Genomic DNA, 11,534 nt, shown 5'->3' with positions numbered 1-11,534 from the left:
AATAAAAATAAAGAATGATCTTTTTATTTTTTTTATTTTTTTATTAATCACTCTAATCACTGAGATTAAAATTATATAGCTCATGTAGTTAAGTAAAAGATTAAATTTATTTGTATCTTTTTAATTGATTAGGACTTAAAATTAAATCTCATTTATTTGATGCACGCACTTAGTGCTTCCCCATTTATTAATGAAAATCGAAATAAAAAACAAAAAGGAATACAAAATTCTCCATTTATAGAACTTCAAAGTTGTTTTGAATACCGAATAAATAACATTACAGTAAGTATAGTAAACCTAATACAAAAGTCAAAATATTACAATTAAAACTATAGAAAACTCGAAAAGTGAGGAATAACTCAAGTGGTTATAAATTCTATCTTATCTCTTTGTTTTAAGAGATTATAAGATTGGTTCTCGCTTTCTAAACAAACAAAGAAAAAAAAAACGAAGTTTGAAGAAAGTATTTAATAGAGGTTGCTTTGGCTACATCCATATTCGAAGCATAATGAGAGTGAGGGATAACTCAATTAGTTAGAGCTTCCTTCCCGATTCAAGGTAGGATATCCTGGGATCGATTCTCACCCGCCTTTGTGGCTCTCTAAACAACAACAACAACAAAATTATTCGAAGTATAGTCACTATAGTCATCCTCTAGTATTTTAGAAGGTACACTACCTACTAATTGACTTCACTCTATAGTTATTGATGAATAAGGCTGCCCATAACATCACATTTAATGTTCATAACCACCCACGTGTAATTGTGTTACATAATTATATGTTTTATAACCAATAATAAATAAGTTATGTAACTATAAAAACAATAATATCAAAATAAAATAAGAATTCATTACAAGTGGAAGTTTGGCTAAATATAAAGCAATAGGATTGGTAATTAACTAAATGCGTCATGTATGGGGCCGAAAGATGCCCATCATACAAACGCGTCAAATTTTAAATTGGATTATAATTGGATTTAAGATTGAGTATCTTTTTTTCTTCAATTGAAAATTTATTGTTCACCTTTTCGTATAGTAGTAGTTAGTTGAATGTTTTAGTAGGTTTTAATGTCTTATTATACGAAACTATGAAGAAGCTAAGCTCCCGTAATTAAGTAGTTAAGCTATAAAAATATGCTTAATTAACTTCTAATAGCTTGTTACGTATACGTAGTTTACATGTACATGTGCTTTGTTGTACGATTAAAGGCGTTGAATTTCAATTTTATTGACTTATTTGAGATTAATACAAGTATATGTGATTTACGTATAATAATAAATTTATAAGAAATCATAATTTTGAATTAAATGAGTTAGTAATCATCTAACAATGAATCTTTCAGCCATTGTATAAACGTTTGTGTTGTAGGAGAGGTTGACGACACAACATACAATAATCTAGCTAGTTGTACGTATTGCATCTGTTTCAAAATAATTGCATTATTTTTTTTGTACCTTTTACAATTCATCTACTAAATTTGACAACTCTGGTATTTAATAATTAGAAATATATAGCTTAATCTAATAAAAACTTCTTCATTGGAAGCAAAGGTTGGTTCATTAGTAAAATTATAAAAACACGTACTTTGTATTAACTAGTCATTCAAAAGATGCAGCAAAAAAGTTCACCTATTAAAAAAAAAAAAAAACGGGTTTTTTTAACCATATGCGTATGAGTTTTTTGTTTATTCACTATATACACCTAAACCTTTTTAAATTCACCATATACCCTTGAGTTTTCACAAAAATACACCATATACCCTTGATGACTAATGATTGTTAATTTTGTCAATTATTAGAGTTAATTATGAATCAGGGGTCATTTGGTTCGAAGAGGGTAAACGGAATGGAATGAACAAAGGGAAAGAAGGAGAATGGAAAGAAAAACTATTCCAAGTACAATGTTGTTTGTTTTACAAAAAACACAAGGAAACAAACCACCACACCACCACCATAAAACCACTTATTTTCTTCACTTTAAAACCTTTTCCAGCCACCCCACCACCCAACCTCACTCGCCACCCTTCGCCGCCCATCCTCTCTCCTCGTAAAGCACTCCCCCTCCCCTGAAAACATTGACCCACCCGCGAAAACCCTAAAATCCCCTTCCCCTCCTTGTCAAACCGTCGGCCGCACCTTCCCAACCATTCGACGGCCCTCCTTCGCCCCTCGCCGACCCCTTACCCCTCACCTCGAAAACATACCTTGCCCCGATAACATCCATTGCCCAGAAAACCCTATAAATAAGCCCTAAAATCCCGTTAAACCCGTCGCCCAACCCTCCTCCACCCTCGGAACCCTAGCGCCTAGGGTTTCGTCGGTGGAGGAGGGCCGGACAACCGTTTTACAGTGAGAGAGAAGACTTTTTTAGGTTTTTACGAGGAAGGGGATAGGGTTACGGGAGTGCATGGTTTCCGGCGAGAGGAAGGGAGGTGCGGCGAGGGGTGGGGGAGACGCGGCGAGGGGTGGGGTGACTGGTCGTGGTACGGTGGTGAGGATTTCCGGTGATTTGGGTTGGTGGTATGGTGGTTATTAGTGGCTAGGGAATGGGAATGGGAAAGTCTAGGGGGGTGGGGAATGGAGTTAGAGGGATTTGGGGGAATGAAGAGGGTAAAGGGAATGAAAGAATGTGCTTAACAAACAACAACAAAGGGAATGGGGGTAGTTGATTCCCATTCCCTTTGATGATTAACCCCAACCAAACGACCCCTAAATATATTCACTAACCCCTGAAACCACCCACATTCCTTTTCTCACCCCCAAAACCACCCTAAATTTCCTTTTTTTCGTCCTCAAAATCAATCATACGGATATGATTATGGAGATTTGTAGTGGTTTCAGGGGCTGGAAAAAAAGGAGAAGAGTTGTTTTTGGGATGAGGGGAAGAGATCTAAGGTGGTTTTGAGATATAATTAACCAAATTCCACTCATCTTATTTTTATTAAGGGTATATAGTGAATTCTGTAACAAATTCGGGGTATATGGTGGATTTGAAAATTTTCATGGGTATATGGTGAATAAACAAAAAACTCAAGGGTATGTGGTGAAAAAAGCGAAAAAAAAAAAATCTAGATAATTCTCAAAATTAAAAAATAAAAGTCAAATTTATTTTACTCATCAACTAAACAATAAGCTACCATACACTGGGCACTGGCTATTCTTTTACATTTTAAACCAAAATTTGTCAAAATGGCAGGACTTCACTATTAAGCCCAAAGACCCAAGCCCAAAATACACAAGCCCAAAAGCAAGAAATCAACTTTATGAATATTTTGCATCGATGAATCTATGATTTAGAAAACCAGTAGTAGATGTTTTATTATTAGGATTTGTTAATGAACGCCCTTGCGGCTTTGGATAAACATTTAAAATACTCCATCCGTTTTTAAAACTTGCTCCATTTCTTGAGTAAAAAGACTAAATACGGTCCCTAAACTATCGTATTTGTGCCGTTTTAGTCCATCTAAACTATTTTGTGCCCTTTTAGTCCCTCAACCACCTTCTTTGGTGTTTGTCAGCCAAAAGTTGGGGGACTTTGATGACTAAGCAAGAGCTAGTTTAGGACCATGACTCATTTTTTTTTATTAAGAATTTATTAAAAAATGAATCATTTAATTATTTTTTTAAGGAAAAATACAGTTTAATAATCCCAACTATGGGCGATTTACCTACAATAATCCCAACTATCGTTTATTCTACAATAATCCCAACTATTAGGTGAGTTTTCCTCAAGCAGTCCCAATAACCGGTTACCAGCTGAAAGGGTAAACTTTTTTTTTTTTTTGTTTCTTAAATGACACATGTCAGTACATGAGTGGCCTAATATTACAATAAAAAAAATTAAAAAAAAGGAAAAAAAAAAAAAAAAACAAAAACCATCCCAGCCACCCCTAGCCCCCCCGGAAACCGCCACCAACCCTTAGCAAAACCTCCAGACCATCGGAAAATGGTCGGCGAACCCGCAGACCACCGGAAAACAGCTGTCGGGCCCTCCTAATCCCCAACAGCACCAACCACGATCCACCCCAACCCCAATTGCTCCTCCCGCACGGCCAGCGACGCCAACTACTCCGATCCTCCCGCACGACCAGCAACGCCTACGCAACCACGACCCCTTCTCACCACCTACTCGCTGCCAGATCGGCACCAACTTGCCGCAACTACAGCCGCGCAAACCCAAATCGACAATCGCAACCAAATCCACCTCCTCTAATCAAAACCACCGCGCTATCCTCCGCCTCCAAAATTGACCTTAATAGCCACCTTCTCCACCCCAAACGCCACCTCCACCTCTTGCCTCAAGCCCCAAACACCACCTTCTTCGATTTCAGACGAATTTGGGGGGCTTTTTCAAGCATTTATGTTAGTTATTTTGGTGCGATTTGGGGCTTCTGGTGGTTTCTCGGGCAAGGGTTAGGCGTTTTGGACGGTTTCGGGGGTGCGGCTGATCATGGGAGTCATTTCCGACTTGGGTGGCTGGTGAAGGTGGTGTTTTAGGGTTGTGGCAGGAGGTGGAGGTGGTGGTTATGGCTGGCATGGTGGCTGCCAGAATTTCTTTTTTGGTTTTTTTATTTTTTTTGTTTTTTTTTTAATTTTTTATTTTGGAACCACTCACACGCTGACATGTGTCAAACAACCTACAATAACAGGTTATTGACTTAAGTTGACCGGTTTGGGACTGCCGGAGGAAAACTCACCTAATAGTTGGGATTATTGTAGGATAAACGATAGTTGGGATTATTGTAGGATAAACGATAGTTGAGATTATTGTAGGTAAATCGCCCATAGTTGGGATTATTAAAGTGTATTTTTCCTTTTTTTAAAACCCAGCCTCCTCTTCTCATTCTCTCTGATTTCCGCCTCCCTCCTCCCTTCGGTCTCTCTCATCTCCGCCTCCCTCCTTCCTTCTCATTCTCTCTCCTTGGTTTTTGAAGTCCAGCGCCACCCACCCCCAGGGCTTTTGATCGGATTCGACCACTATCCATTAATGGTTTTTTAGGTCGAATTCGACCATGAAAACTCCAGATCTGGGGTTTTCATGGTCGAATTTAACCATATAAACCAAACGTTGAAGATTTCATAAGGTACGTTGAGGATTTTTTTATTTTTTGGGTAGTGATGGTGCTAGTGGTGCATGTGGTGGGTGTGGTTGTGCGTGTGTGATGGTGCTGGTGGTGGTGCGTGTGGTGCTGGTGGTGGTGCGTGGCTTAGGCTGGTTTGTGGCTGGTGGCTGTAGAGTGTAGCTAGGCTTAGGCGGGTTTAGGGTTAGGGTGGGGATTTTTTTTATTATTTGGGTAGTGTTGCTGGTGGTATGATTTTGGCGAAAATTGATTTCTTAATTATGATTTGTGGTGGCTTGGAGAATTGGCGAAAAATGGTATGATTTTTCCCAATTTGTTGAATAGTTTGGGTTGAATTCATGATTTTGTGATAAATTAGGGGTTTTGATTTGTATGATCGATTGATTAGTGGAGTTTGTTGAATTTTTATGGTGCTGATGATGCGTGTGGTGGGTGTGGCTGGTAGGTGGGGGAAAGGGAGTAGGTGTGGTCATCGTTGCCGGCGCCGGCTTCCGGCATGAGTAGGGGGAGGGTGGCTGGTTTTTTATTATTAATTTTAAACAAATAATTAAAAGATTCATTTTTTAATAAATTCTCAAGAAAAAAAAAAGAAAAATTAAAAAAAAAATGAGTCATGGTCCCTCAACTTTTGCTGACTAGGCTAGGTCCCTAAACTTTTGGCTGACAAACACCAAAGAAGGTGGTTGAGGGACTAAAAGGGCACAAAATAGTTTAGAGGGACTAAAACGACACAAATACATAATTTAGGGACCGTATTTAGTCTTTACTCTCCATTTCTCCTAAAGCGCGGAGTTTTAGGAGAAATTGGAGAAAGTAATAAAATATGGAGGTAGTAGGGTAGTTAAGAAAATAAAAAAAAATTGTAAAAAGCAAAAGTAGTGGAAGAATAGGAGGAGAGAGGGTATTATATTTGGTCCACTAAGTGTGAGAAATGAATTAAATATTGTAAAAGCTTTCCATAAAAGGAAATGGAGCAAGTATTTAAAAACGGTCGGAAAAGGAAAGTGGAGCAAGTATTTAAAAATGGAGAAAGTATTACCTAAAGTGTTATTAATTTGGAAAAGCATGACAAAATCACGCGTCGATCGGTGTAATTAATGTTAATTTTTAATTTAATATTTTTACTTTTAGCTAGCTTATCCAAAGCCTCCGGGGCGTTCGTTAGCTTTTGCCTTATTATTATTCATAATAATCAAAACTTGTGAATAGGCTGCCCGCCTACACTAAAAGTGGAGATAAGCTAAAATACAGTCTTTGAATTATGGCATTAGTTGCATATTTGGTCCCTCATCTTTCAAATGAGGCAAATTGGTCCCTCTACCACCCTTGCCTCACCATTTCTAGTGGAGGAACTTATGCAACTAAGCAAAAGTTAAGGGACTTATCCTAATTAGCATTTGTTTAGGGATTATAAATCAATATTTTTTTTTTGTCAGCTACTAATATTTATTATTTATTATGTACAAACTTTGATTAAAATGAAAGAAAACATACCCTTTTTTTTTTTTTTTTTTTTTTTTTTTTTTTTTTTTTTGCTTTTTTAAAAAATTAAATGACTTTTTTTTTAAAAAAAAAAAATAAAATTGTATTAAAGGATTAAAGAAGAATATTAAATATGACTTAAAAAATTAAATACTTCAACTTTATTTCTTTCAAAAAAAATTAAATACTTTGAATTAAAGAAATAGTAAAAGAAAAAATAAAGAAAGAAGGGAATAGTAAAAAAAAGTGTTAGCCCTCTCAACTTCTCTTTCAGTTTGGCTGCTCTAATACATGGGGGAAATAATCTCCTACTTTGCACCTCATTAACGATCATCAACAATCACCATCTTTTAGTTCCAACCTTTTATTTATTTTGTGATTTAATCTTGGCCTCCTGAATTTATTAATTTTATACAAGCTCATGCGTAATATAGTTCGGTCAAACCGAAGGTTTGGATTGCGTGGTTGATTAATGACGGTGGTGAGGCTGGAGACTAGTGGAGATGGGATTGTGTTTGTGGCATGTTGTTGGTGATGTGGGGTGATAAAAGATGGAAAATACTATAGTTTTTTTTTTCTTTTTTTTTTTTTCGGAAATTCTATAGTTTTATTAATGCAAATCATAACGAAAATATTAATGTTGATGAAAAAAAATTAATATTAGTTAAAAGATTCCTTTTTAAATAAAAACTGAAAAAAAAAAAACTTTTTTTTAATGAATCATATGGTCCCTAAACTTTTGCTGACTAGAATAGGTTCTTAAACTTTAGTGACTCATCTTTTTTTCCACCGGAAAAGTAAGTTATGGGTGGTTGAGGGACCAATTTGCTTCGTTTGAAAGATTAGGGACCAAAATGCTACAAATACTAAAGTCGAGGGACCATATTTTAGCTTAACTCACTAAAAGTGTAAACCCAAAAGAATAGCACATCAATTATACAAAGTACTCCGTAATCCATATTAATAAAAAGCATAAGTGAAGTGTCAAATTTACCCTTATGGTTTAAGGGCGTGTTCTCATTGACTGAACTCAGCTGAACTGAACTGAACTGAAATGAATATTTTATAAGAGAAGGAAATTAGGAGCTGAACTGAACTGAACTGAATTTCAACGTAAGAGAACAGGCCCTAAGTCTATGTTTCTGTTTCAATCATGTCAATCAACCTTATCAAATCAACATGTGTATTTTAATTATGTTCGGATATGTTTATTGCTTTTATTCACCAACTAAAATAATTTTGATTTTTATTCTTAAATCTAATTGTGCATACAAGTTGTATGATATGACTTATCTCGAACCATAATATCACAATGCATGGTATGGTTTGGTAAGAAGCAAAAACAACAGCTAACCTAGCAAGGTAAAATAGAATGAAATGTCATGCACGATATAAGAGCCATTATTTAGAGGTATTGGAAGATCATGGAGTGGAGGGACATTTAGTCCCTCCATCTCCCCCCCGGATTACCATTTACCAGGAGTGACCTGGGTTCAATATAGCCACCCACCCCTTCTGTGATAGGAGGGGCACCCCACTATTTTACAGTGAAAAATAAATACTACGTAAAGAAATTTTTTTTAGAGACATTGGATAGATCATATAGGGTATCACCTTGCTGTCCCTTAATCACTTGACACATTAACATTGTTATTTATTATTCTTGTTATTAATGGGCTATTGTAGTTGACTAGTTGTAATCACTTGACACATTAACATTGTAATAAAAGTGAATGAATAATGGGCTATTGTAGTAGACTAGTTGCCGATGATACTAGGTTCCTTGTCATTTAATCATGAAACCTCCATAATTGAGAATGAAATTTAAGTTTGAAGTGGTATGAAGTTGACTTGAGCAAAGCTTCCTTAATCAGCTTGTTTTTTGTTCCTAAAATAACGTTCACCACGAGTACTAGGTTAGCATCTGTGTCATGCACGGTGATCTAAAGTTATACGATGTATATAGTTATAGCTTATTAATTGAGTAATATAATCACAATTAGTCGAGAAATAATAAAGTATGTGATATGTTGAATTTTTGGTTGTAGCTTCTTATACACAACTAACAAAAAGTAGGCAAAAAAATCTTAGCAATATTTTTTCTTGTAGTAAAACATGTCACGAAATTATTTTAATAATATGATTTAATTTTTTATTATATATAATTGTCCAAATTTTTTAAGAAAGATTTGTGAAATCTTTTCATTTTAAATATATAATTACAATGTAATAATAATAATAATAATAATAATAATAATAATAATAATAATAATAATAATAATAATAATAATAATATTTTGTAATAATTTGTTTCCTTAATCAATATTTTTTTTTTTAAAAAAAAGAAAAATAATTGTGGACACACCAGGAGATCAGATGACATGTGTCATTGCTAGTTTGACTTTTAGTAAATAGTTATATCGATTGATTGATAATTGGACATAGACCGGTGTTTCAATATGAATGGATTTCACAAAAGGCTTTACTAAATATTTGCCATTTCTGGCGTTCCCCTTTAGTAGCTTTAAATTAGTTACATTTCATATATATGACCTTGACTTAAACAAAAATTACACGTATTATTATCCATAATGACATAATGTAGTCCGTATACAAAGAACATGTACAAAATTTTCACCATACAACTTGACTACCTTTCTCAAATGAACGTAGATTAATAGGTTATAACAATAATGTAATACTCCATATTATTCTTTCTCCAATAGTAATGCTGCCTAAAGTCTAAGATTTTTTAATTGGCAACATTTCTTATATAATCACAATTACTAAAGAAAAGCCTCAATAACTGAAAATGACATAATAGTTTGAAGTGGTATGAAGTTAATGCGAGTAAAACCAGCTTCTTTCAACAGTTTCTTCCATTCATCTTCAGTCCTCTCTTTGCCACCATCAGTATTGGCCATTATCAAAAGATCAAGGGCAATCGTTGCGTCGTCGAAAATCCCATGTCCATCAGGATGAAGAACTATATCAACTATGATCACCCTTCCTTTCTTCTCAGATACCGCCTTTTGACAGTTCTTTAGGATCGTTAAGCATTCCTTATCTGCCCAGTCGTGTAAGACCGACTACATACACCACCAAAAAAAACTAAACATGTTGTAATAAGAGCTAGTAGACGTAATTTAGCATAATACAACAGAGAATTTGTTTACTTAGTAAAATGATTAAGGTTTAAAGTTTAGATAACAAAAAAGTGTCAATGATGATATTATGTTAAACACTTAGCCCATGCATTAATCGGTATAACTTATTTTTGTTAAATTGAAATTATTTAATTAACTGAAATGAAATTATTCTTTTTTGCTTAACATTAAATATTTTAACTAAAGGAGCTAATTTTATGTTAATACATGAAATTATGTTTTTATTGAAATGAAAATATTTTTATTGAATAACTTAAGTTCACTGAAAACAATTTAAGTTCAACAAAAATAATTTCATTGCTATAAGAGTAATTTCAGTACATCAAAATAATGTGAAGAGAACACTGTCTTGCAAAAAATTGCATTAATCTGTAACGCTTTTTAAAAAATAATGGAAAGACATATACCTTGATGATGACATTATCAGCAGAAGGAATCTCCTTAAACATGTCGCCACCAACATGGGTGACACCGGAATGTTGAGGAGCACTTGCAACCGTAGGAGGCAGATCAAAGTTAATACCTTTAATCTTAGGGTACGCCTTAACGATTTCGGCCATCAAATTTCCGGTACCACCACCAACATCAACAAGCAATGTCCCTTCCAATTTACTAAACTCATCTTTGTACCCTTTAATAACAGCATCTAAGGTAGGTTTAGTAGCAGCAGTCATTCCAACATTAAACAAATTATTGAACTCTTTATTTTTAGATGCCATTTCCCAAACAGACATTCCATGTGCCTTAACAAATGGCATCCCACCCTCCTTAATCAAACGACTAAACTCGTACCATGGTTTCGTGATCAAAGGGTCCGAAAGGGTTAGGAACATAGGGGCAAGGCTAAGGTCTTGATCGTACAAGAGCCACTTAGATGTTGTGGTTAGACCATATAAGGGTACGACTTCTTCACCTGGTGACTGGTTATTATATTCTATGGTGAATATTTTTTTACGGACTAGCATTCTCATGACACGTCCAAGGTACGTGACATCTAGGGAGGGAGCCTCGATTTTCGAGGCTATTTGAGATAAGGTTATTGGGTGGCCATGGGAGTGGATTATGTCCGCAATGCGGAGCTCCACAGCTGTTCTTAGGGCAAGGGTATCGGCGTAGCCAAAGAGATGGTTGTAGACCTCGGCATGAGCTTTGAGGAGCTCAACATCTTCATTAGCATTGCTAATGTTTATTTCTGTGCTCCCCATTTTTGAGACTATATATATATTATTGTGTATTTGAATTAAATTGTTAATAAGCTTGAATGAAAGAATCTATTTATAGGAGGATAAATAGATTATGTCATTGTTTAATTTGATGGGGTGTCTTAAGATGTTTAACATGTGTTACAAAGTCAAGAACATAATGTACGTGTGTTGAAATATTGCTCCTTTGATTAGGGATAATTTGGGATAATAGTACAAGAAGTCAAGAACAATATAATGTACCTCATTTATTAATTACGGAGTAATCACGTAAAAGTGTGTTGAATAGTATAATGTAGCACACTCAAATGGAAAAATGCGACTGTGAGTCTGTGACCATACTGACCAACGTGGTCTTGCATTGACCTTTTAATAAAGATTAAGGGTCTGTATATAATAGGTCACACTCCTAGTTTTTCATGCTAAATTAGTAAATTATATATTTATATTCCCTTCAATCCGTTTTTTTTGTAATAAATGCATTACTTGTATTTATGCGGAGTATTAAGAGAGTTATTTGCTTTAATATTATATTGGCCAAGTGTAGTAAATGAATGATTAATTTATTTTGATAAAAGTACAATATGACTTATGAAATAGA

General features: G+C 35.0%; 1 protein-coding gene across 1 annotated transcript; it reads right to left on the bottom strand.

Moving 5' to 3' along the window:
* Positions 1–9,199: 9,199 nt before the first annotated feature.
* Positions 9,200–11,030, bottom strand: LOC145560126 (desmethylxanthohumol 6'-O-methyltransferase-like). The gene is made up of 2 exons (XM_081621386.1): positions 10,139–11,030; positions 9,200–9,653 (listed from the first exon to the last, which is right to left on the bottom strand). The coding sequence occupies exons 1-2, from the start codon at positions 10,934–10,936 to the stop codon at positions 9,351–9,353; spliced, it is 1,101 nt and encodes a 366-aa protein (XP_081477512.1). The 5' UTR covers positions 10,937–11,030; the 3' UTR covers positions 9,200–9,350.
* Positions 11,031–11,534: the final 504 nt, after the last annotated feature.

Source organism: Chenopodium album, chromosome 9 (assembly GCF_948465745.1).
Source record: "Chenopodium album chromosome 9, dcCheAlbu1.1, whole genome shotgun sequence".
Lineage (NCBI taxonomy): Eukaryota > Viridiplantae > Streptophyta > Magnoliopsida > Caryophyllales > Amaranthaceae > Chenopodium > Chenopodium album.
Note: the sequence above shows the minus strand (reverse complement) of the source record. Positions and strands in the feature narration are given on the sequence as shown.

Excerpts from the sequence above, each read along its gene's own strand:
- LOC145560126 (XM_081621386.1), bottom strand. The coding sequence starts at position 10,936 with ATGGGGAGCACAGAAATAAACATTAGCAATGCTAATGAAGATGTTGAG. Across the intron at positions 9,654-10,138 it reads CTGATAATGTCATCATCAAG|TCGGTCTTACACGACTGGGC; the intron begins GTATATGTCTTT and ends TGGTGTATGTAG.